This window comes from Trichechus manatus, unplaced genomic scaffold (genome assembly GCF_000243295.1).
Source record: "Trichechus manatus latirostris isolate Lorelei unplaced genomic scaffold, TriManLat1.0 scaffold00004, whole genome shotgun sequence".
Lineage (NCBI taxonomy): Eukaryota > Metazoa > Chordata > Mammalia > Sirenia > Trichechidae > Trichechus > Trichechus manatus.
In genome coordinates this window covers 13,737,738-13,763,943 of record NW_004443940.1, presented here as the reverse complement: position 1 = coordinate 13,763,943, position 26,206 = coordinate 13,737,738, and the positions used below count along the sequence as shown (strand labels likewise).

At 41.6% G+C, this 26,206-nt stretch overlaps 1 protein-coding gene across 1 annotated transcript in view; it reads left to right on the top strand.

Moving 5' to 3' along the window:
- ANTXR1 (ANTXR cell adhesion molecule 1) overlaps positions 1–26,206 on the top strand; it is a 268,269-nt gene that overhangs the window by 70,177 nt on the left and 171,886 nt on the right. The window contains exons 7-9 of the mRNA XM_004369248.1: positions 3,734–3,802; positions 5,458–5,538; positions 20,517–20,577. Of these exons, the coding sequence (XP_004369305.1) occupies positions 3,734–3,802; positions 5,458–5,538; positions 20,517–20,577 (211 nt within the window). The remainder of the gene's footprint in view (positions 1–3,733; positions 3,803–5,457; positions 5,539–20,516; positions 20,578–26,206) is intronic.

Below are 26,206 nucleotides of genomic sequence, written 5' to 3'. Positions count from 1 at the left end.
TAAACAAACAGACCACGGATACCATTTTTCTTCCATTTTCCCTCATATTTTCTACTAAAGTAGGAGGAAGGGAAAGAATTACTTGGAATATGTGAGAGCCAAGCTTGTCACAATATATTAATCATTGAGATTCTTACTTTAAGAACCAAAGTTGAACAGTAATTAGTAGCAAAGTTGTTATTGGTAATCTGTCCTTCAGTATTTTTTTCCTTTTCTTTATGTTCTCAGGAGGTACTTCTCAAAGCAAGTGAAAGGATATGCTAAATGAAGCTTTCAGTTTATATAAAAAGATTCCAAACAAGAGATTTACTCAGGAATTGAAAAGTAATGTTTACATTTAGAAAATCCTTTCAAGTTTTAAATTTTGAGCTATGTGTCTAATTGGCCCAAGATCAAAATGTATTTAAGCCTCATTAGTGACAAAAGAAGGAGACTTGGTGGCACAATGGTTAAGCTCTTGGCTGCTAAGCAAAAGTCAGCGGTTTAAACCCACCAGCCAATCCACAACAGAAAAGACCTGGCGATCTGCTCATCTAAAGATTACAGCCTAGGAAGCCCTATGGGGACAATTCTACTCTGTCACGTGGGGTTGCTATGAGTCTGAATCAACTTGATGACACCTGCCAACAACAATTGAGTAACAAATGCTCATTCAGGCCAAGGTAGAAGAAAGAAAAGAAGGAAAAAGACAGGCAGTGAGGGAGGGAGATGCTGGGCTCTGAGACAAGAGTTAATCATAGCTTTACACTTGTCTTAAGCTCTTGACTACTACTATTCAATTTAAATTCAGCTCCATCAGCAAGCATGAAGTATGTATTCATTCATTCATTCATTTATTCAGTATTAACTGAGAGTTTGGCAAGTGCTAGGCACTATGCTAGAACCTAGGGATGCAGAGGGGAGTAAGACACAGTTGCTGCCCCCAGGTCTTAACCTGTAATCATAGTCAACTTTGAGAGGCTTCTGCTAGCAAAGGGCATGGGGAAATTATGCAGGTAGACACATTAATCCTACCCCCAACTAGGGCAAAGGATAATTCACAGATGGGGAAACACGTAAGTAAATGTGATATGTGCTCACTGAGCATTTGGAAAATAATACATTTCTATATTCTAAAATTGAAACTATGTGATGGGAACGCAGAATGGCTTATTTGGACACAAAACAATAGTCAAATGAAGCAAAAACCCTAATAAGGAAAAGACTGAAGATAAAACGAATGATGGATGTCAGAGACTTAAAATACGGGTTAATAGGAAGGAATTTTAGGTATGGCACGTACAAACTTGGAAAGATATTCAGAATACCAGTGTCAGCAGAAGGAGGCATTCCGAAAAAGAACGATTAAGCGTAAGATATAAAGAAAACGAACTCTTCCATTCTTGTTAATTCCATATAAGGTCCAACTGGAAGAGAAGGGTCACAGAAGTTGTTGAAGATAAGGTTGGGACTAGACTGTGGCTAAAAGTTTGTTTTATCGTGAAAGCAACAGGGAATATTTCAAACAAGACATTACGTTTCTGTAACTTCCAAAATTCTGTGGGCTTGAGCACTAAGAAAAGAAAAGAAAGAACATAATTCAAATCAATAAGCATATACTGAGCACTTACTGTATGTTTACTATCAATTATTTATTGAGCACCTACTGTGTATGGCAAGGATTTCTACTTTTTATTTTTCGTTTCTGAATCACAGAAGAGCCTAGAAATCAGATATCAGAGCCTTTAATAAATCAAATATTAAAATCAAGCCAAAACCTGAGTGTTTTTCATTAAGTTACCTTCTCAATAACTTAATTCTCGAGAAGGTCATGGGTTCACCTATTTGCATATGGACCACAATTTCCATACCATTAAACCAATAGATACATGTTCTATGAAGGGGAAATAAGATAAGGCTTAAGATGCGAAGAGCTATCACTAGATGACCAACAGATAAAACAATTTGTGAAGGCAGCTGTCGAGGAAGCAGAGCATACCCACCGCTAACAATTTAAATTGCCCAACAGTGAAATAGGCTACACTGAGGTCAACGAGAAGAGGTAGTGAGTTTTCTGAAGATGAAGACATTCTGGTAGAAAGGTGTATGGTAAGAATAAAAAATGAAAAAGCTACAATATACTGTGCATAGAGCTAAGCACTTTATATAAATGATTTCATTTAATCCTCAGAGCAACATCTATACATCTACAGATGAAAAAAATCTAGGCTTCAAGAGTATAAGTAACTTGCCCAGAATGAAACAGCTAATAAGCCCATACTCTTAACCATTCACGGAGCCCTGGTAGTGCAGTGGTTAAACCACTCAGCTGCTAACCAAAAGATCGGTGGTTCAAACCCACCAGCCGCTCCTTGGGAGAAAGATGTGACAGTCTGCTTCCATAAAGATTTACAGCCTTGGAAACCCTATGGGGTCTCTATGAGTCGGAATCAACTCAACAGCAGTGGGTCTTAACCATTCGTTATACACACTGCTTCTATGCAGGAATAAAATTTCCCAATGAGCAAAAGGCTGACCTAAAGTACCTTTGAACTCAAGGATCTCTTATTGTAGGATATATAGCACGAGTTTAGACACATACGACCATAAGCAACTCACTGGGATCCCTACTGTAGTATAGCTCTCAGGAACACTATCATGAGTGTTGGTTACATATTTCTCGGTAGAAGGAAGAGTATGAAGTCTTAGTTCATTTTGCTCAAACTTCCAAAATTCATAGCCACAAAGTTCTCAAGCTTCAGGAACAGGAAAAATTATTGAAGAGGGAAATTCTCCAGATGGTTTTGAAATCCAGAGAGACCATTTTGGGATTTGGGTTTTGAATGACTTTGCAGAAAATACAGAGACTCAAGACAGCGCAGTGGTTAAGAGCACAGGCTGCTAACAAAAAGGTCGGCGGTTTGAATCCACCAGCCACTCCATGGAAACCCAATGGGGTAGTTCTGCTGTATCCTATAGGGTCCCTATGAGTTGCAGTCGACTCGACAACGGATTTTTTTGGTTATAGTAAATAGGAGCCCTGATGGCACAGGAGTTAAGAGCTTGGCTGCTAACCAAAAGGTCAGCAGTTCAAATCTACCAGCCACTTCCATCAACTTAATAATCAGCGTAGGAAATCCCCTCTGTTGGAACTGAGATTTATTCTATAGGGATGAAAAAGGGCTTTTTTAAGAAGGGTGCTGCTGTTTATTAGCATCTACATTGTTCAAGGCCGCGTGTAAGGAATGCGGTAAACATCATCACATTTAATCCTCAAAACGCTTTACAGAGTAAAGCCAGGAGTCAGACCCAGGAATATCAGGTTCCGAAGACCAATCTTTTTGTTATACCATGCTGCCATTACAAAGGAAGAAAGGCATGTCGATAAAAATCCATTAGAGGAATAGAAAGGGTAATCATTTCCCCAAAATTCTTAAAATGACTTCTCTTACCTTCAGTTTCCCTTTCCTCCATTGACGTTTCAAAGCCCTTTGTCAAGACCCTATTTCTGTGGCTCTTTCCCAACACCTCCCATTGAACTAGTCACTCCTGTCATGTCCTCCCAGCCTTACATTAGAATGTGATGTTCCCTGGAGTATGAGCTCCTTTAGGACAGAAACTGTCCTTTCATCATGGTACCTGCCAAATGGTAGGTGCTCAATAAATACTTGACCAATTAAGCTAGTCTGGGAAATCTAAGAGGAGTATCTTTTGCCTCTGCTTCTCTCTAACTTTTTTTCTTTTCTTGACCCAGGCTAACAGGTCCCGAGATCTTGGTGCAATTGTTTACTGTGTGGGAGTGAAAGATTTCAATGAAACACAGGTATGAGCATGGATTTCCTCGGATGTGGGGGCATGCTGAGCTTGTGAAAGATAGAGAAAGTGTGCGTTCAGTGCAGAAGGTACATCAGCAGCATAAATACTCCGTAGATAGGTTATTTTTCCAGAAATACTAAGCAAGAAGGAGTTATTGTGTGTGTAAGGAATGTGAAGCCATTTACTGATGAGCCTGTGGTCTTCAACACAGACCATCCAGGCAGCATCTTTCTTGATAGATGCTAAATTGCCACAGGTCTCAGAACAGATCTGAATTAACTCGGAAAACTTATGTTGGGGTTTCTTTTTGTTTTTGTTTTCCCTTTTATTTGACAAATCTGATTTTCTTACTTAAATGACAATATTCCTTTTCCTCATTAAAAATGCAATGCATTTTCAATGTAAAAAAATTGGAAATAATTGGGCAAGTGGGCAACAACCAAAATAAATATTCCTCAGTGTGGTCCATAGTTTTTTGTTTTGTTTTGTTTTAATGACATAACAAACTGCTCATAATAAAATAGGGTCACAATACAGTAGGATTTATAAGAGTCCACTTTTAAACTAAGTGTATATTTACATTAAAAAGTATGAAAGACTATGTTTTGTATCGAGTTGTATCAAGGAAGGAAGGATAGACAAATGGATGGATGGAGGGTGGGAGGGAGGGAGAGACAATGGATTGATGGATGGATGGATGGATGGATGGAAGGATGGATGGATGGATGGATGGATAGAATTATGAGTAACCTTTGTTTTTGTTTTTGTTTTTAACTCTCCTGGGATTTTTGAAGTTTTCACAATGAGTATGTGTTACTTTTGCAATCAGTAAGAGCAATAAAAGTTATTTTTTTGAAACCTTGCCCTGACATTGACAATGACTGTGGAAATCACAGAACTATGCGAGATTAGGAGTAGAGAGGCTCAGTTTGGCTTCTCCTTTCCCTCCATTCTCTGCTCCCCAAAGCAGGGCAAGCCAAACCAATTGCAAGGGCCCTTTCCGTAATGAGCAGTTTGGGTGAAAGTTAGAGTTCCCATTCATTGGCCTTGCCCAACAAGAAGTCCTGAATATATATTTGAAAGTTGCTCCAAGAGGAAACTTGAGTCTGTTTGATTTGAATAAAGTCGCCAATAGGAATTTGGGTGAATGGGAGAAAAATGAGCCAATGGCTTCCCCCCAAATCCATAAATACATCAACCCAGGCCAGATTTTCATCTAGCTGGGCAATTTTACCTCTGCTCCCAAGGAGAAAAGTATTAAAACAAATGTAAAAGCTGGAGCTGATTCTCCAGGTCCTGATCCAAAGCGGCCCCGGTAAGCTCATTATTGCTGATGGTTTTTCAATGAGGCCCCTGAGCCCACTGAAGGCCTCACGTTCCTCTGGGTTATAAAAGTAGATGAAGACCCCTGCACCCACTGGATCCCTGGTGGTGCAGTGGTTAAGAGCTCAGCTGCTAACCAAAAGGTCGGCAGTTCAAATCTACCAGCCGCTCCTTGGAAACCCTATGAGGCGGTTCTACTCTGTCCTATAGGGTCGCTATCAGTTGGAATGGACTCGACGGCAAGGGGTTTGGTTTTTCATTTGCACCCACTGGCCTTGCTAAAGTCTCTGCATCCCAGCCTGACACATCTCCATGTGCTTCTGTTTGCTGTGTTCTCAGCTGGCCCGAATTGCGGACAGTAAGGATCACGTGTTTCCTGTGAATGACGGCTTTCAGGCTCTGCAAGGCATCATCCACTCAGTGAGTAGAGACTTACCGGGCGCCTGGACACTCAGGCATCTTCTGCCACTTGTTCTGCTATAAATCGCCTAATTCCGTCTTTCTAAGGCTGGTGTTCTTTTGCTTGAGAGAACATTCCTTCTTCTATCTTGATATCTGCCACTTCTCCCTCCTGCCTTCCATGCTTGTGTCTTTCCTCATTCTCCAGTGCCAGTTCTACTGCACGATGGAAATTAACAATCGAAGGGGATCCTGCTTCTGGAAGGAAACCAAACTTTAGGCAGGCCTCACAGTTGTCATCCCAGACAGGCTGTAGCTGATGGCTTACACTTGCCCCCCGAGTTTGCAGACTTACCCAGCACTAACTGGGGAGTCCAGCCACAACATTTGCAGGCTGAGCCTGTGTCGCTTGGCCATTGGTGACACTTTAGACCAGTGATTCTCTATCCTGGATGCTTTAAGAAACACAGGTGCCTGGTCTCTGGTGTAGGGTGCAACCTGGTCTTCAAGATTTTTTAAATCTCTCCAAATGATTCTAGTATCCAGCCAAAGTTAAGAACCACTGTGTTAGACTTATAATCCCCAAATATAAGGGCTTCAGTGTTCTCCAGGGTTTGCACGGTCAACAGCCCTCCTCCCCCTCCTCACCTGGGTTGGATGGAACAATTCCTCACACACAAGTGATTTTCTACAGCCCCTTTCCTGTGCATTGAATATGACACTTCTCCACCTTCCATACACAGGCCATTCCTTTGGTTCAGTGGGTCTGTCGGATGATGGTGGTCTTTAAAGCCTCAGCTGGCAGGCTAGTTTCTGTGCTGCAGCTATCAGCAATGAAGTTCAGAGGCTTTGTGGTCTCTACATTTAGGTCTTGAGGCCAGGCAGGCAGCCAGAAGCTTCTCCAGTGGAAATTCACCAGGCTTCAGGCTTGGGGGTCCAGGATGCAAATTCAGAGCTCGGAAGACCACTGTCCTCTTAGGATGTCATAGGGGTCTTGTTCCAAGGGTTACCAGCCAGGGACTCAGGATCTGCCCAACTGCCCTCGACCAACCAAGTAAACCTCCTATATGGCTGTGCTTCAAGTTCTCTTCTCCTCCAAGGTTTACTAGGAACTCCAGCAGAGTCAGAAGTAAGAACTTTGGAGCTGATCAGCCCAGAGTTGAACTCCTGGCCCAACCTCTTACCACTTATAGATCTACGGTCTATTTCACTATGACCTTATTCGTAAGAAGAGACTGATGATAAGACTTACATCATAGCTTGTTTGAAGATTATACAAGATAACACTGGTGAAAATACCTAATATTTTGCCAGACACATAGTAAATACTCAAGACATATCAATTATCTTCCCTCCTCCCTCCCTTTCCCATCACATGAGGGACATTAATGTCAGCTTCTCCACCCCAAACCCCCCATCCCCTGAATTTCCAAACTGAATATGCATAAAAATCACCTAGGATCTTATCTACAATACCAATTCCTAGCCCGTATCCCCAAGAGATTCTATTACAGTCGCTTTGGGGTAGAGCCCAGGAATCGGCATGTTCTTAATCTGCATTTTGTAGTAAGTGTTCAGGTGTACTTTTAGAACACTGAGATATGTGTGACATTAAATTTTCAGAATCACGAAAAATAATTCCACTTCAGGTGGAGAATTCCTATCTTAAATATGTACAGATGACAGTTGTCTTATTCAAGATGTGTTTATTTGCAAGGAACAGAAACCCATTCAAACTACCTTAAGCAGAAAGTGAAAATTGTTGGAAGGATAGAGAGGTATCAATACTAACTATGGATCCCCAGGTGAGGGACCTCTGCTCTAAATCATTTCTGAGGTCACTGTGGCATACTTGACAATAAAAACAACAAGAACTGCAATAACTATACAGAACAAGACCCAAGAGGTACAACACATGATTAGCAGCAAGATTTGGGGCTGATCATGAATGCTTTAGAAGCTCAGAGGTGGATTATTCTGGGCTGGGGCCTTCATGAGGAGATGAGCCAGACCTGAATCCGTCAACGACCAGGCAAGGGTAGTGGGTAGTGCCAGAGGGGAAATGACGTGACCTCAGCCTGGACGCTGGAAAAGAGGAAGGCATATTCAAGGGACAATAATAGTGATACCCATCTATCTGTCTAGTGGGAGAGTTTGGATAACGGAGGAAATAAGCCTAGACATTGAGCTGGAACCAGCTTGTCAGGGCCTTGAAGGGTTTTAACTCCGACCTCTAGGTAGTAGATACTCACTGAAGCATTTTAAACATGTAAAAGGTAATATTTAGGAAGAGACTCTGATGACTGTGCCCAAGGGACAAAACTAGAGAGCCCCAAAAGCAGGAGCCAAATCAGGAGGCTACTGCAGTAATCCTGCCTTCAGATGACTGAATTGTGCAAAGGGACAGCTCTTATTTGTCCAAAGGTCTTATGAGCCACATGCATAACATCATTCTGGATTTGGTTCCTGCACAAATAGTTAGAATCTTTTTCTCTGCATCAGTCAGTGTTGTCCTTGAATCGTTCAACCTTAGCTCACCCACGTACAACCTGAGGCCAGATGTTGTTAAAACTCTCCCCACCTTCAAGTGGAAATAACTCCAAAGACATTTAAGAAATTTCAGTGAAACAGTTCCTTGAAAAGGTGGAAAAAAATTGGGACTTAGGTCTCCAAATTTCTAGATGAATGATAACATTCTTGTGAGCTTTTATCTGGAAGTTATGGTAGCGGTTTAGACTCTTCAAATACTTGAAACCCATGTTTATGGCAGTTGTTAATTCATTTGCTTGGACAGCAAAACATGGGCAAGAACAGCAAGGCTCATCTTTCTCAAATCAGACAGAAAAAAATTATGGCCTAAAAGTTGGCTCATTCTTTTTAAGAAGTAGATTCATTTCCTCTTTAAGAAGTAGATTCATTTCCTCTTTGGAATGTGAAAAGAAAGCCCTCGCTTTTTTCCCTATCTGAAGCATCTATTCCAGCTTGCCTCCATGGACGTTGTTTTGTGACTGGTTGTTCTCTCATAATACAGCAGGACTGAGCTTAATTATTCAAAGTAGATTGCAGAGCAGCTTTCAATAAGCTCAAATGGTTCATAAAGTTCTCTGCTCATAATGACCTTATTTTTAAACCCAGCATCAAGATGCAAGGTCTAATATTTATCCATCCATCAAATATTCATTGCAAACCTTTTGTGGTAGACTCTGACCATTCAGTTACAAGTAAAGCAGACAGATACCTTGTCCTGGTAGAGCTTACAGTCTAGTGGGAGAGACACATAAAAAAAAAAGTAAGCACATAGGTATATAATTAAAATTGTGATAAATGAGATTAAGAGTAAAGTGGTTGACAAAGAACCTAGAGGCTCCTTTGAGGGGATGACCTGAAGGATGAAATGGCGCCATCCATTGGAAGAGCACAGATAGAATGCTCCTGGCAGAGCCCTGCCCTAAGACGGTGCCTTAGAGAAAATGAAAGGACAGTGCTTAATGTAGAGGGTGGCAGAAGATGTAGGGAAGAAGCAGGCAGGGACTGAATCACACAGAACCTATTTCCTCAAAGAACAATGGGAAACATAGGCAGATACAAAGCATGACAATAGACCAGTCATACTAAAAATCAAGACTCTCCAGAAACAGAGAGATCATGGTGCTTTATCGTATCTCCTATGGAAGATAAGTAAGTGAACACTCAGGATCTATAGTAATGAGGCCTATGAAGAAGACAAATTACTACGACTTGTTGAACATCTTCTCTTCAGCAGGTCCCTGCTAGGCATTTCCACAACCACTCCTTGAAGAAAGACTTATTATCTCCGTTTTATAGAGAAGGAAGCTGAGGTGCAGGCAAGTTGAGTAAATTGCCCAAAGTCTGCACACTCTTAATTGTAGAGTGAGGAATTTGAACCAAGGTCTGGCTCCAAAGATCCTGCTCTTTGCATGACACTCAGCTGTGAATCTCTGAGGAAATGGGAAATCACCACTGGATTACCAGGAGCTGCTTATCTAGGACACGGATTCATCAAGTCCCCAGATTATCTGTTTCCCCAATCTGATGTCTTCGTTTTGGTCTTTTTGCTGTTCCTCAATTCTCTCTACTTTAAGGAAGAAATACTGAAGTGTCAGATTTGTATATTATGCTATTTTTCAAAGTGCTTTGACTTGTTTCCCGTTTTAGTCTCTCACTCATGGGAAATAGGGAAAAGACAGAAAGAAATCGACAGCTGTAGAGAATTTATTTTGGAGGCAAACATTGTTTCTTTATCTCACTTAAAGATATTTTCCCATGCAAAACTCCCAACAGCACTGTAAAGTAAATATTCTTATCCCCATTTTACAGATGAGGAAACTGATAATCAGATAACCTGCCCAAGAGCATGTAGCACTAAGGGAGAAAGCCAGAGTTCCATGTCTCTAGAGCCCATGCTTTTTCCTTCCTCTGTTTCCTTGGGAAGGTAAAAATTAATAAAAGCCACCATTTAGTGAGTTCTTACTATGTTCCAGTCACTGTACTGATCATGTTACATATATCATCTCATTAAAACCTCACAACCACCATTCGATGTAGATATTATTAGCCCTTTTACAGAAGTACATACTGAGGGTCAGAGAAATTAGCCAACTCATCCAAGGCCACACAGTGTAGTAAGTAGTGATCCAGAAGACCCAGATCTGTCTCTAATGCCCGTGGCATGAATGACCTATAGTGCCCTACGGGATGATGTGTGTAGGCCAGGAAGAGAGAAGACAATTCAGAGAGGAATACAGTGAGGACCAGAAATGTGAAATGGCTTGGCATGGTTCACACAGCAGAGGCAAGAGTGGAACTGCATGGCCTGACTGAGAGACAGTGGGTGGGCAAGAAATCTCTTTGCTTTCTACTACTAGGTGGTGAGCACCTCTGAAAAATCTCAATACTACTCTACAGATGAAGTTCCATCATCGTGGGAAGCTGGCAACTTGACATGGACTGAAAATTGCTTCTTTCCTGTTACAGCTGGTCAGCGCTTTACCTCCAATGACCATGACAGTGGTCCCATTTGCATTGGCACCATTCTCGATACCCGTTACCATCGAGTCGGTTCCAACTCATAGCACCCTATAGGACAGAGTAGAACTGCCCCATAGGGTTTCCAAGGAGCGGCTGGTGGATTCGAACTGCCGACCTTTTGGTTTGCAGCTGTAGCTCTTAACCACTGTGCCACCAGGGCTCCTGACAACATACAGTTGATAAAATTATAAGAAAAACTTCAAATGGATAGAAGATTGTAGTCCTTTAAGCCAGTAAAACTGTAAGGAGGGAACTATTCCTTTGCCTTCTGTTGTTGTAGCCTCTTTGGGGAATTTCCACTGACCACACTGGTGACTTTAGTGCTAGCCCTCAAGTGAAAAAATGAAGCAAAGGTCCAGCCAGGCTCCTGGGTCTTTGCTTGCCTTCTCAAAAGTGCTGCAGGCAGTGAAACCGGAACCTGCATGAAAGCTGGACTCAGACAACACTGAAATGGGTCTACAACCTTGAATCCCAAGGCTTGGCCTGGCTACTGTGACTCAAACTCCTCCTCCCATCTGTCCCCACTTGGTGTGCGACTGAGGGCGGGGCCTGGAGCTAGGCACACTGTCTAGGAGATGGAGAAGCCTGTGGCTCATCTCCATCTAGGAGCCCTTTCCTAGAACAAATATTTAAGCCGGTATTAGACTCCCTATTAATGTGAGGGTGAGTCAGTGCGTAGAGCCTTTCACATGTTTGATCAACAGTAAACAAGTATTGAGCAAACAACTATATTTGTAAAGATTTCTCAAAACCTTTGGCATGAACATCCTCGTTATTAGGGAAGCTGTAAGATCAATGAAACTAAGGAATAAGTCTGTTCCATGGTGTATATGAATTTATTTTATTTATGGAAACTAGATCCTGGGCTCATTTCTCGTTTCCACTCTTGGGAAGACAGAAGACACATACCCCCTAGTCTGGCCCAGCTCCTAGCAAAAACTATGACAACAGGCAAAGCCTGTCCTCCAGGCCTTCCCTCCCGCCTACTCTTTCAAGACCCCAGTAGGAACTGCTAAGTTTTCCCTCCAATCAAAATCTGCAACGCAGTTCCTTAGTCTTGGAAAGTTCCTGACTTATTGAACTAATCTTCTTTCCAGAGCTAGTGGATGGGGAAGCATATTTCAGCAACAGCAGCCATTCTCTTAAAAAATCAGGCTTATTTGTGATTGAAGGAAACCCCCTTTTCCTCCGTTGCCCTATCTGAATCCTCAAGGCCCAGCTCAGTCTTCTTTTCTCCAAGGAGTCTGCCCAGGTCTCTCATTCACGGTGGAGTCTCACTGCCTTGAATTCCAGTGTGCTAACTGTTGGAACCACTCCCTGGGCACTTGCATATTTTTCATGCTATATGGCACTCCTCCCAGTCATATGTTAAGTAACACAAACACATCCTTTGCCCCATTCTTCGTATTTCCCACGGTGTCCAGCACTGTGCTTTGCATATTTATTACTTATGAAGTGGCCAAGAGGACTGTATAGCATTTGTAATCCATGAAGACCTACACTGCACAAGTGGGCAGTTTTGTAGCTTTGTCTCTTATAAAATCCACTTAGTCCGTCCCCCAGCCTCTCGTCCAAGATTGCAACTATAAAAGATGGCATTTTTCGCTCCATTCACATTGGCAGGTCTGGATATGAAGCATAAATAGAATCAATTGTAGTTTCTGTATTGAGCAGAAGATCTTTAAATAAAAAATTGTCTGCCTCAGCAGTCATTAATTAAACCCAGACTTTGCAGATATCCAGAGCAGGCAGTTCTCCTGAGCTATTATTTTTATTCGGCTTCTTAAAAGGCCCAGATGTAATACAAATTCCCATAGCCTTGAGAGGCTACACAGATTGCAGAGGGACGTGTTCAGTTGATCTTTAGATCACCCCGACTCCCTCCTTCTATACCTAGCAGTTGGGTAGGCCCCATTGTAAAAGCATAGCAATAGCAGAACTTAGAACAAAATCCAGGAAAGCCTGCAGGAGGCGGCTCCCAAGGAACACCCCTCACTTTACCAATAGGCAGGAGGTCAGCAAGTTCATCTTACTAAATAAACCATGTTTTGGAGTTCACAGCTATCTGAGCTTTCCTTCTGAAAACAGGAGAGCAAAGAGTTTTTAGTGGGGGGAGAAAATGACTGTCCTCAGTTTCAGAACCACGTTTGTCCTTAAAAATGTGTGTTTTGCATGTTAGAGTGTTTATTTGGTATAACATAAAAGTATACATGAAATTGTACTTAAATTCGAAAAAGATGTCTGTATAATAATAATTTTTTATTTTAAATTCATTTTCTGTAGAACTGAGATTCATCTACAATGACATCTGTTGTTAACAATGGGCATGCTTATTGGTTTCAGATGTGGAGTGGAATTTAGTTGGGAAAGGGGACTCTTTTTAAACATTATATTAATAAATTGGAAATTAGATTGTTGCACGATTTGTGGGGGTAACATTTATAGTCCTGAAGGCATGGCTGAGCCAGTTGTATGACCCACACGCCTGAGTGTTTCTAAAAGCAATGGTTCTCAGGCTCATGCATCTTGCTCTCTGCCATCAGCCATTAACAGTGTTTGTGGCCCTTTCGTGGGAGCCTGAGCCCAGCCCTCAAACACAGAGCTTTACATTTTTCCCAAGTAAAAAAGTCGAGGCCTTTTACAAAGGAGGCAGACTTAGATTTTGGATCGGGGAACCTAATATACCTAGGACATTATTGTTTTAAAAGAGAAGCCAACTTTAAAAAAATGTTGTTCATCGCCATTGAGTTGCCTCAACTCACAGCGACCCTCTGTACAACAGAATGAAACATAGCCCGGTCCGGCACCATCTTTATGGTCATTGGCATGCTTGAGTCTTTTGTTGCAGCCACTGTGTATTTTGAGTGCTTTCCAAGTTAGGGGGCTTATCTTCCAACCCTGTATCAGACAGTATTCTGTTGTGGTATGTAGAGTTTTCATCAGCTGATTTTCAGAAGTAGATTACCAGGTCTTTCTTCCTAGTCTGTCTTAGTCTGGAAGCTCTGCTAAAGCCTGTCCACCGTGGATAACCCTGCTGGTATTTGAAATACTAGTGGTATAGCTTCCAGCATCATAGCAACATGTAAGCCACCACCGTATGACAAGCTGACAGACTGGTGGTGGAGATGTTTAAATAGACCTCCCGGGAAGGCATTCTCCAACGATGGTGCTTTATAAGAAGGGGGAGGCATTAAGAGATGCAGAATATGGCCTTGTATTCAAAATACTCTGAGATCACATTTATAGGGAAAAGAGGAGACATGCCTAATATGCTATAATGCCCGTTTATATAGAAGCCATATTCATTTATTTGTTCAACAAGTATTTTTTTATTTTTATTTTTTATTTTTTCCCATACAAAAATGTATACATACATTGTTATGTGACTCTAATTTGCTCTCCCCATACTGTGACAGCACACTCTTCCTTTCCAGCCCTGATTCCCCATGTCCATTCAACCAGCTCCTAACCCTCTCTGCCTTCTCATCTCACCTCCAGACAGAAGCTGCCCGTTTAGTCTCTTGTATCTACTTGAGCTAAGAGGCACACTCCTCAGGAGTATCACTGTATGTCCACAGTCCAGTCCAATCCCCCTCAGAAGAGTTGGCCTTGGAAATTGTTTTAGTTCTGGGCTGATAGAGAATCTGGGGGCCATGCTTTCTGGGGTTCCTCCAGTCTCATTCAGACCATTAAGTCTGGTCTTCTTACTAGAATTTGAGTTCTGCACCCCACCTTCCTCCTGCTCCATCCGGGAGTCTCTGTTGTGTTCCCTGTCACGGCTGTCATTGGTGGTAGCCGGGCACCATCTAGTTCTTCTGGTCTCAGGCTGATGAAGTCTCAGTTTGTGTGGCCCTTTCTGTCTCTTGGGCTAATACTTTCCTTGTGTCTTTGGTGTTGTTCATTCTCCTTTACTCCAGGTGGTTGGGACCAATTGATGCATGTCAGATGGCTACTTGCTAGCTTTTAAGACCCCAGACACCACTTACCAAAGTAGGATGCAGAATATTTTCTTAATAAGCTTCAACAAGTATTTTTTAATGCCTACCATGTGCCAGGTTGAGCATTGAGGGTATAGTGGTATGGTAAAAAGAAATCCAGTTGCCCTCATGGAGTTTATAGTCTAAGGAGGAAAATAGACAATGACCAAACAATCACAAAAATAAATACATAGTTCTAAACCATGATAAGTCTTCTGAAGGATGGTGGCTTATACTAAAACGTGGGTGGATACAGAGGTATTTCATTGGTAAAATCAACAGGATTTAGGTACAAAATTCATATTGGATTTAGAGAGTGAGAGAGAGAGCAAGGTTAAGGGAAGCTGCTTGGTTTTTGTGTTACACAACTAGGCAGATGTGATTGGTCAACAGATAGTTAACCACCTTTGGACCAGCCCCTAACCTCTTAAAACCAGAATGTGCCCTTCACTACAAGTAAGGTACCAAGGAACTTGCTCAGAAAGACTCTCTGAAAGATGTATGGAAGCAAAAGGAAGAGTCCTCAGGTCCTTATATCATGAACAGATAAAAGAGGCAGCTTCCATTATTAACACACACACACACACAAATCCTCCAACAGGAAATGGCCAAGTAAATAAAGATTGGCTGTTTACTGGGGAAGGAAGGAGCCCCTGGGTGGCACAAATGGTTAAATGCTTGGTAGTTCAAACCCACCCAGAGGCACCTCGGAAGAAAGGCCTGGCAACCTATTTCTGAAAGCTCACAGCCGTGGAAACCCTATGGAGCACAGTTCTACTCTGAAACACATGGCAACTGGTAATAGTAAGGGAAGAGTTCCTAATAATTTTATATAAATATTGACAATTCATTAAGGATCCTTGAAAAATTGCTGCATAAACTGAGAAATTCATAATAAAGAACCTTAGATTTTTAGAATTAAAAAAAAAAAAACCTTATATACAGCCTGAACTGGTCCACAAAGGGTTTCACTTAAATATATTACATAGCTCTTATGACTTGGCAAAGTTCTTTTCCATCTGCTACTTCCCCTGCTCTCCCAACAATCCAATGAGGTATGTGTAAGTTAACGTACTTATACATTACATTTATATAGTTCTTCATGGATTTCAGATGCACTTTTCTGTCTAGTTTCTCTTTGAAATCTGTCCAAAAGTTGGCAGGAAAGAATTATTAACCTTGGTCAGTTTTTTAGTGTATATGATTAAGCACAAAACCAGTGATGGCTGATGGGAATTCAAGGATGCATGAGGTTCAATCCTTGCCCAAGAGTAATAGTAGTGGCAGCAGCAGGAGGAGGAGTAGCAGTAATAGCAGGAGTACAGTAGCAGTAACAAAAGTAATAATAATAGCTACCGTTGTTTGAGAACTGAGTACATGTCAAACATTCTCAGAAGTGCTTCCTGCTAAGGCCTTTTTTTGCACCTTCCTTGATACCTTATTTGCAGTGAATGGCACATTCTGGTTTTAAGATGTCTGGGACTTGAAGTAGGCTGGTCCAATGGTGATTAACTATCTGTTGACCAATCACATCTGTCTACTTGTCTGAAAGGCAAAATCTTATTGATCTTACCAACTGTATATTTCTATATTCATGTGTTTTACTTCATTTAATTGTCATAAAATCCTGTGAGGTCAGTGTTTTTGATTGTCCCCATTTTACAGAAGAGGAAACTGAGATTCAGGGGTTTTTGATAACTTGTCCAAGTCCACACAGCCAGTAAGTGATGGGGCTTGGATTTCAAGACAAATCCATGCATAGCCTCAATCTGTCTCCAGAGTCCAGTGTTGAGAGTAGTAACTACCATTCATTGAAGACTTGACAGATTCCAGACACTCTGTGGTGGTCTCTGCCTGGGTTGGCTCATTTAGTCTTCCCAGCACAACTCCCTTATACAGTAGGGACTATGTCATCCCACTTTTATAGATGAGGAAACAGAGGCTCCAAGAACTTGCAGAATTTGCCCAAGGTGACACTGCTCCTGAGTGAGTTGGCCCAAGCAATTTGATTCCAGATTCCAAGCTATTACTTGTTATGTTAAACTGCTTCCCAGAATTGGGGCTCAGAAAAGGTAAAGGATTTATCAAGGGGCACAGGCAAGGTAAGTACAGGACCAGGGCCAGAACCCAACTCCTCCCATTGGTTGATATTTGAGACAGGTGGTGGTCTTAGCCTGGTCTTTTCAAGGGGCCAGTTATCCCCTCATCTCAAAACCTCTCACCTCTGACATCAGAGTCAAGGAGTTCTGATGGCTCTGCTCCACTTTGTCTAGTGATTTCCTTGCAGCAGTTCCCCAACCCTGGGTCTATATACTTCCTCAATGGCTACACTGCCTGGCTAGGGGAGGGATCCTCTGCCTCTCACCTCCCATACAGTCACCAGGTCCTAAGCCTAAAGTTCAAACAGACTGAATACCCTACAGTCTGTGCTGCTCATAACCAAGGGAACCCCCAAATCCAACCTAGTGCAATCATGACTTCCTACCTTTTAAAACCAGACATTTCAAACTAACAGGAGCCACAGTCCAAGACAAATCCTGCCCATCCCCCTCACTGATAAATTCTCCTCTGTTTGCTGTAATGCATCCCTTCCAGATGTTTTAAGTTAAGATTGAGAAAGTTGTGTTTTTACTGGATTGAATCACGGCGCTTGGCTGACATGTTTTGGCCCTTTGCACACTCCTTAGATTTATCAGCTAATTGCAGACACTTTTGAGAGAATAATACAGCATGCGTTTATTATGACAAACCCCATTAGAGCGTCTTTGTGGCCAAAGATTCATTGGCTTTTTCTTTACAGAGCCCATGGCTAAGTGCTAGCGTTGGTTCAAAAAAATTAGTTCAACGTCAGAATTTACATGGGTGAAAACCTCACTTAGATGTTTTGGTGGAGTTTGAGGAACGGGCACAGATTTGACCTAATAGCTCAGTTTTTTATTTTTTTCAGTTTTTTTTTTTTTTCCTTGAACTGTTTTGAAATCTTTCGTTGTGGATGATAAAATGATTTACTAAGGGATGTCGAAAGCTTGAGGAATTTTATTTAAAACTTTTTTTAAGGAATGGCTTTGTGTTCTAAAGTTTCTCCATCGAGTTAATTCTGTTTCTCCAAACGTGGCCTAGTGGGAGACTTGTGCCTGTGGGCATGTCAGACAGGGGTGGCTCCCTGGGTCATGGTGGCCACTTGCCCAGGTGGCCCATCAGGCAGGAGGAGCCCAGTGGCCCCAAGTTGCAGGATGGGTAATCACCAGAACGCCCGTAGGGCAATTGCTATCTGGGATCTCGGTTATTGTGCACCAGGAGCCAGGCAAGCCCAGTCCTAGGACATTGTCACGCACAAGGCAGGATGACTAATGGCAGAGTTAAGAGATCAAAAAGACTGATTTGACCATAGGAAAGGGGACGAAAGATAAGCCAGTAGGGAAACACCGGTGCCCAAGATATATATCCTTGGTGTCCCTGATCCTAAGTCAGAAAGACAACCAGGGGAAGTTGGGTCACAGCTTAGGGTGGATACCAGCGCCCCAGAGCCAGGTGTGGGAAGGAGACTGACTCTGACAGAGACATGTGAGGGATGTGAGGCTGGGTGCGTGCGCTTCCTGCTGTGTCAGGATGAGCTTAGACGCTGGCAAGGCACAGAGGCCCTGCCTATGTTGGGTGAGGTGGGCAGCTGGCTAAGCCAGAGGCAGAGGAAATAAGGCAAAAACTGACAAAAAAGGAACAAATTGGTTCTTACCGTGGAATCAGGAGGAAGCTGAAAACAAACAGGGGAATCAAAGTATGAAAATACCATTAAATTGTACAGAGTGGGAAGGAATGTCAGAAAAAGTAGTTGGAAAATTGAATTTTTAGAGTTGTCAAAGAAGAAATGCTGCTTTTTATGCCTTTCAGGTATATAACTAAACCAAACCCATTGCCATCAAGTCAATTCTCACTCATAGTGACCCTGTAGGACAGAGTAGGACTGCTCCATAGGGTTTCCAAGGGGTGGTTGGTGTATTCGAACTGCCAACCTTTTGGTTAGCAGCTGTACTCTTAACCACTGCGCCACCAGGGCTCCTTCAGGTATATAAAACCTGTTGCTGTCAAGTCGATTCTGACTCATAGCAACCCTATAGAACAGAGTAGAACTGCTCCATAGGGTTTCCAAGGAGCATCTTGTGGATTTGAACTGCCGTGCCAGCAGGGCTCCTTCAGGTATATAAAAAAAAACAAAACAAAACTCATTGTCGTCGAGTCGATTCCAACTCATAGCAACCCTATAGGACAGAGTAGAACTGACCCATAGAGTTTCCTAAAAACCAGTCGTAAGGGAACCAGTTTCAGTGAATAAATGTCAATGTTTTGTCATCTGTCCATGAGATAAATATTTTCTTAAACATGTTGTTCATTTCATTTCACAATGCTTCTCTCTGAGGACGCCCAGATTTCTCTCTGGAATGGGTAAATATTATCTCATCTGAGAAACTGGATTGGTTTTATCTCACAGATTGAGACTCTCATAGATTAGTGTCTGTCCTTCTCATTTGCTACTAGAAAGCTTGGAACTAAATCCTTGAGCCATTCCCAGCAAGGACATAAGCTCCTCGCAGCATACATTTTGTGTGCTGTGCTCATTCCTTGGTTTGTCTTCCCCTTATTTTCCCTAAAATTCATTTTTTCCTGGATTATAATCTGTTGTATCTTTTATTTGATTGTACCTATGTATCACTTAAGCTGGAACAAAGAAGTATACATAAATAAATACATCAGTTATTGCCAGTAAATGGACGTTTCCCAATGCTCAAAGAAGCTTTCTTCCTTCACAGACTTTAAATTTTATAATTACACCACCATTAATTGCTTTAACAAATGCCTCTTTTATAAACAGAGAAATGGCTTCCTTCAGCCCTCTGAATCATCACAAATTCCAAATTCAGTAAGGCCCAAATAAAGATACTGCATTTGGTAAATTAGCTCAGTGCCCTCTACTTGTTTAAAATGCTTGGTTGAAGTTTCAGAATATTGATTCCGCAAGAGGCAAGATTTGGAACTGGTGGAAAGAATTTGAACTCTACCAGTTAGATACCCTGCTCTGGTCAGGAGCAGTCTTTGTTATTCACTGCCTGTGCAGTTACGGGGTCCCCAGACTCTCCACTCAACCCTGTAAGACTCGTTTGGGAAAAAGAGTATATTTCTCATTTCAGTAAGGCTCAAGGAATCCTTCTGGTGAATGAGGCACAGTGAGCAGCTTTCAGAGCTCTCTCCCACAAAATCTTTCCAAACTTTTAACTAAAAGGGAACCCTGACTAACCTGAAAGTGCAGCTCCTCAGAGGAGTTGGCTGGCTCCAAACTACCTCTCCAGTTTTATCTAATATCTCTCTTTTATTTCTACTCTTCAAGCTCCTTTTGTTCCAGCTCAGGAGGTCTCTGTATTTCTACTTTCTCACCTTTGCTCATGCCAATCCCTGCCTGGACCCTAACCTTACCCTAACCCAGTCGTCTCCACTGGACTGAGTCCTACCCTCAGCGCCCACCTCGTCCACAAAGACCTCCCCGGTATACCAGTCCTCTCTACCCTAAACTCAGTAGCTCCTACTATCTGTCCCTTCACTCTTAGACCTACTACACATGTCCTGACTTTGCTATTTATCTTTTCCGGTGAAAGCTCCATTTCCCCAACTATATTTTAAACCTCCTTAAAACTAGGACTGACATTTTGTAGACTCAATAAATATTTGTTAAGAAAGAATGAATAATTTTTATAGCCTTTGGTACATCCAGAAGAACCTTGCACAATGCTGACTCATTAAATGTTTGGCACTGATGATAATAACAAAGATGATAAGTTACCCTCCACATACACACAGACGTACACCACCCAACATAATGGCCTTGAACTTTCATATCTTGATAGTATAAACAAAACCCAAACACTGTTTTGACAAAATAAGTTGTACAATATTTATTATTATTATTATTCCTTCTTGTCTTAGATTTTAAAGAAGTCCTGCATTGAAATTCTAGCAGCTGAACCATCCACCATATGTGCAGGAGGTAAGTAGAAATTAAATCATAATTGCTCCCGTGATATTCATGATAAATTGAATTTCAATCACATGTTTACTTAATTTGCTAGACCAGGGTGGGGAGGATAGAAAGGGGGTAGAAGTTGCCAAATAAATTGGCTTCTAGGAAAAAAGAACATGTCAGTTTTCAAGTTTGAAAAGGTCTGTCCAAATTCTTTCCTTTTATGGGACCTAATTACAAAGGAATTGCAGAGATACTGCATCTCCACACATCATCACCATCAACACCGTGCCTCTGGAAAAAAGTCTAACTCTTCACCCTCATGGCAGCCCTACACATACCAGAAGATCATAGTGATCATAGGCCACTCCTGAAATTTTGATACGTTTAATTTTTTAATAAATGCTGACCTTTCTCCATAATTGATATATTTATCTTAATTAATTACTCAATCTACCAGTCCTCACAAAATGGTAGTGAACATCTACAGTTGTCCAAGTAAAGGGTCATTATAATTTTGTCATTAATAAAGACAGTCTCCACTTACACAAAGAATTGGCCTTCTTTAGTCATGATATTTTCTCGAACTGTTCAAAATTTGGGTCTTACTCTTATTTTGTATTCTAATGAACTGCCTAAAACTTCAACCACGCTGGCTAGTCTTGTAGAATAATTCCTGGAAGGTTTCCCATCAATCTTCTTTCTTTCATTTCAAAAGCACTAAGCTTCTACTGAACGGTAACTACTGTTCCTGCTAGGTGTAGGAGATACAAGAAGGATAAATGCTCTCCTGAGTCCAGTCCTTGTTCTCCAGGAACTTACAGCCTTTACTATAGAGAAGTCACTGTTGATACAACGCCCATTCTCTTTCTAGACTTCCAGAATACCGAGTGCCAGTTACTAATTTATGAACAGAAATATGTACTGCAGCTCTGATAAGGCAGTAAGCATTGAAGGAAGAACATGTGGGAGTTTCCAAACACTGCACACTGCAATGTTATATGACATATTTATTGAGATAAATGAGGGAATTCTTTGAGGATTTCATTCCAGTTTCTGGGCTATATTTTAGAACAGTTGAAAGAATTTTCAAAGAGCTAGATGCACTAATTATCTGTGCCAACTGGAAAATATTTAAATAAGCAAACAAAAATAATAAATACTTGGTGACTACTCAGAACTATCTGCTGATTTCCCAAAGAAAGTAATTTAGAAAAGATTATTTAATGGGTTTTAACTAAAACACTACCGGGCAACACAGACAGCAAGGACAAATGTGGTTACCACAGGAGTAGACCCTCTTCAAGATAAAGAGTTAAAAAAACTCACTTTTGCAAATTTGACGGGAGCACATGGCCCCATGAAGCCAGTGGTAGGGCCCCCCATGCAGTGACAGCCTCAGTTAGGCTCATTAGTCTCAAGGTTAGACCACCTCTGGTCTTCACATGCTTCTTATAAAGTCAGGAAATGGGATATTTAGATTAATTTAATTTTGTATATTCTGTGTGGGACTAGAATACATTTTTTTGTATTTCTCCAGTTTTTAGCAAATTAGGACACAGAGGTAGTCTCTTAATTGTGCAATTATCCCACTCATAAAGAAAACCCAGACTTGAAGTTTAGCAATCCTACTGGCTATGTTACAACCTTGTAATGAATCAGGAAGTCTAAAAACAATGAATGCCATTTCTATTCAACTACACTTACCTAAGACTACCTAGCTACTCCAGTAGACATCTTGAGGACAGGAAAGGAGTCTTATTTTAACCCTCCACTTCCCACTACCTAGCAGAGTACCTTAAGAAGTGATCAGTAAATGTCGACTGAACATCTTGACTCATGTATTCCTTCAGCAAACAGTGCCATTGGTTTGGGGCTCTTTGGCCCTTGTTAATCCCTCTTGCCTAACCATTAATATCACACCTTTGAATTATCTAATTAAAATGAAGCAAAATTAGAAATTAATAGCCAAAGATAGGACAAGACCAAAATAAGAATCTCAACCCCTTGATAATAGAAAAATGCCTTCCTAAATAACTCTGGAATCAGGAGTAAACCAAAATCTGCTTACATACCATTGAAGTGTTTGAGGCAATAAAAACACCACATACACAAACGTAAGGGATATGGCTCAGAAATACCACAGTCCACAAGATCTGATCCTAGCAAATTTATAGATTTTAATAGTCTTCTTATTAAATAAGAAAGATTAATAAATGAATTAAGAAATAAAAGATATTTTTCAAAAGCTCAGGAGGATACAAGAAACAAAATAAAGAGACTCTGATAAATTAGAACACATTAAAGCAATACAATTAATAAATCATTCCAAGGTCTGTTTCTTTGGTTGAACCAATCAAATAGACAAATCGCTGGTAATCCAACCCAAGGGATCTTTTCTTTGGGTATTTTTGAAATCTCTAGCTTGTATTGCATGTTTTATAGGCAAGAATATTTTCCTATATCAGAGTAAACTATCTAATTCTATTTCCTTTACTTCTTATAAGGAAAAAAAAAAAAAAGATACAATGAAGGCTAGCCCTAGATTTTAAAAAAAGTAAGCTCTCACCTCTCCTGTGTAAGGATTAAGAACAACTTTACTAAGAAGAAACTGAGGCTTCCAAAAGATAACACATCAAAAGTTCTTCCGTGGATTTCTTTGAAGGTCTACTGCTGACCATTCTCTAGAGTAACCATGGCGTTTGAGAAGCACTGGAGCCCATTTCGTGGTCCTTGGCTATGAACTGGTTATTGTTGTTGTTGAGTGCTGTCGAGTCTATTCCGACTCATAGTCACCGCACTTGACAGAGTGGAACTACCCCATAGGGTTTCCTAGGCTGTAATCGTACGGAAGCAGATGGCCAGGTCCTGCTCCCACGGAGCACTGGGTGGGTTCAAACCGCCAGCCTTTCAGTTAGCAGACAATAGCTTAACCGTTGCACCACCAGAGTAGACCTAGACCAACCCCCTCTGTGATTTCCATTAGGCTACCTCGAGGATCCAGTGATTTTCATGAGAGTGCCTTGGAAGCATATGCTGTTATACAAAACAAAGTGGCATTATTATCATTGGCATCATTTTAATGAGGAATGAGGGTCATGTTAAAATCATGATACTGATAACATAGTATCTACATGAGAAAAACATGCCTGTATGTTTCTCCACTGGAAAAAAAAGTGGGGAGAACATTGAGTTCATTGTATCTACAAAATGATCGGTTGACTCCATATGTGTTGGGGAAAAGGTAAACAAGAAAATAACCAATTGTTCACATTTCTGAAGTATAATGGTGGGACTGAGCCCTAGACAGATCTGTGAAGAAGACAGAATTAGCTTTCATCAAAAACCTTTCCCCTTACTCTCTGTGAGTTACTTCCCTTCATTGCTCCCAGAGCAGCCCCAGATGAGGAGTCCCACCCCGGCCTGTCCTGTTCATGACACTCTGTGCTGACGACTGAACTCCCCCAAGACAATGATCTCAGCTGGCTCTCATCGCCAGCTCAGCCATAGCAGTGGCTCTGATAGCAAACTGAGCTCTGAGAGAGGCAGCGAGATGACGCAGTGGGTGGGCAACAACACCGAGATCCAGCACAGGTGTTTATATGTGGGGCTGCAAATACCAAGGTGAAGTTTAATAGAGCAAATGGAGTGTTGACCCTGGGTTCAAATAACCAGTTTCACATACAAGCAGGATTAAGGAAACCTGACTTAGTAACAGTTCATGTGTGTGTGACGGGGTGAGGGTGGGGGGCGGTGTAGAAACAAGGACAATCATTGCTATCTTGATAGCCAACAAGGATGCCGCTGCCAACAAACAAAGCTAATACAATCTCAGGATAGCCATAGAGTGTCCACGGCAAGAGAACTAATAAGTCCTGCTGTTCTTTGTTAAGACCACTGTCCCAAGTCCTACATTTTAAGAATGGCATTGACAATGGCAAGTCTGTAGGAGAAATGGTGATAGATCTGGATAGATCTCTCTCTCTCTCTTTCTGTCTTTTATCCTCTCTTTATTTTATTCCTTCTTTCTCTCTCAGTCTTTCTCACTCTCACTGTCTCTGTCTTTTCCTCCCTCCCTTCCTTTCCTTCCTCCAGCCCTTCCTTCCTCCTTCTCTCCTTTCCTCCCTCCCTCCCTTCTTTTTTAGTGAGTGCATGCTGTGTGCCAAGCAGTATGAAAATATACAAGTACAAAAATGCGTAGGGCTTTCTCCCTTGAAACTCCCCATGAAACTCACAGTCTGGTCTGGGAGAGAGTCATATACTCAGATAAAGTAGAAAACCGTGCATTAAGCGCTATAACAGAGGTCTGCTCAGAGAGTGGTAGCAGGACTAATGAGCTGCATGTGAAATTAGGAAAGTCTACAGTAACTATGGAGCCCTGGTGGCACAGTGGTTAAGAGTTTGGCTGCTAACCAAAGGGTCGGCAGCTCGAATCCACCAGCTGCTCCTTGGAAACCCTATGGGGCAGTTCTACTCTGTCCTATAGGATCTTGATGAGTCAGAGCCAACTCGACGGCACATAACAACAACAGCAAAGTAACCATGGAGGTTAGACCAAGGAAAACAAAAGAATTAAGAGCATCTTCAGATATTTGGAGGATTCCCATGCAGAAAGAGATTATTAGGTTTACTATATGCTGCAGTAGTTAACAGCTCAGCTGCTAACCAAAAGGTTGGCAGTTCGAATCTACCAGCCACTCCTTGAAAACCCTACAGGGCAGTTCTGCTCTGTCCTATAGGGTCACTATACGTTGGAATGGACTCAACGGCAACGAGTCTGGTTTGGCTTGTTTTTATACATAGCTTCAGGAGATCTCCAAGGAGGGATTGGGGAGGAATTCACAGAAGCAGATTTTGGCTTACCACAGGCAACATTTACACCTAAAACTTCCCAGCAATGGAGTGGAGGCTCTGAACTCTCCAGCCCTGGACTTATGTGAGCAGCAGCTAAATAGCCACCTGCAGCCATATGCTTTCCAGAGAAATGATCCTCTGGGTCTCCTTTACAAATATCAGTTTCCAAAGACTCAATTCAATCTCAGCTACAGTAAAAAGGACTGATTATTTTGGCTAAAGACAATAAGTACACCTGGAGGTATTTTGCATTTTAGTAGGAGGTCTTAATGGGGAGCAGGAGTCGGGGGAGAACATCTAATCTGCTGTGCTCAAGGAATTTCAGTCAATCTTATGGATGGAAATATTTGGGGAGAGAGAGCCTTCCAAGAACTTCTCCACTTAAAACAGAGGTTATAAACTGGCAGCCCACGGGCCTTCTCTGGTCTGCACATGTTCTTTTTGATCCACACTGCAATTTTTTTTTCACTTAAATTTATGGCTAACATTTAAAAATCTAATTTCACCCAAAAATTCTGATTTTCAACTTGTCATGAAAAATTAGATCTAGCAACACTGGGCCTGTATTTATTATAAGGTCTTGATGATTACAGGCTGAATAACTTCCTTTTGCAAAAAAAAAAAAAAACCACACTCTTCCCAGTTCACCATAGTCCCCACTACTCTCTGTTGTCAGCCCCATACCCAGGCCTAGCCAATGGTTGCATTTAGCATGGTGCTATATGTCACTGTATTTACAGTCCATGTTCTAAAATGTTTACGAAGTCACCTGCTTCATCTGTGTGGAGAGCTTTTCTAGGCT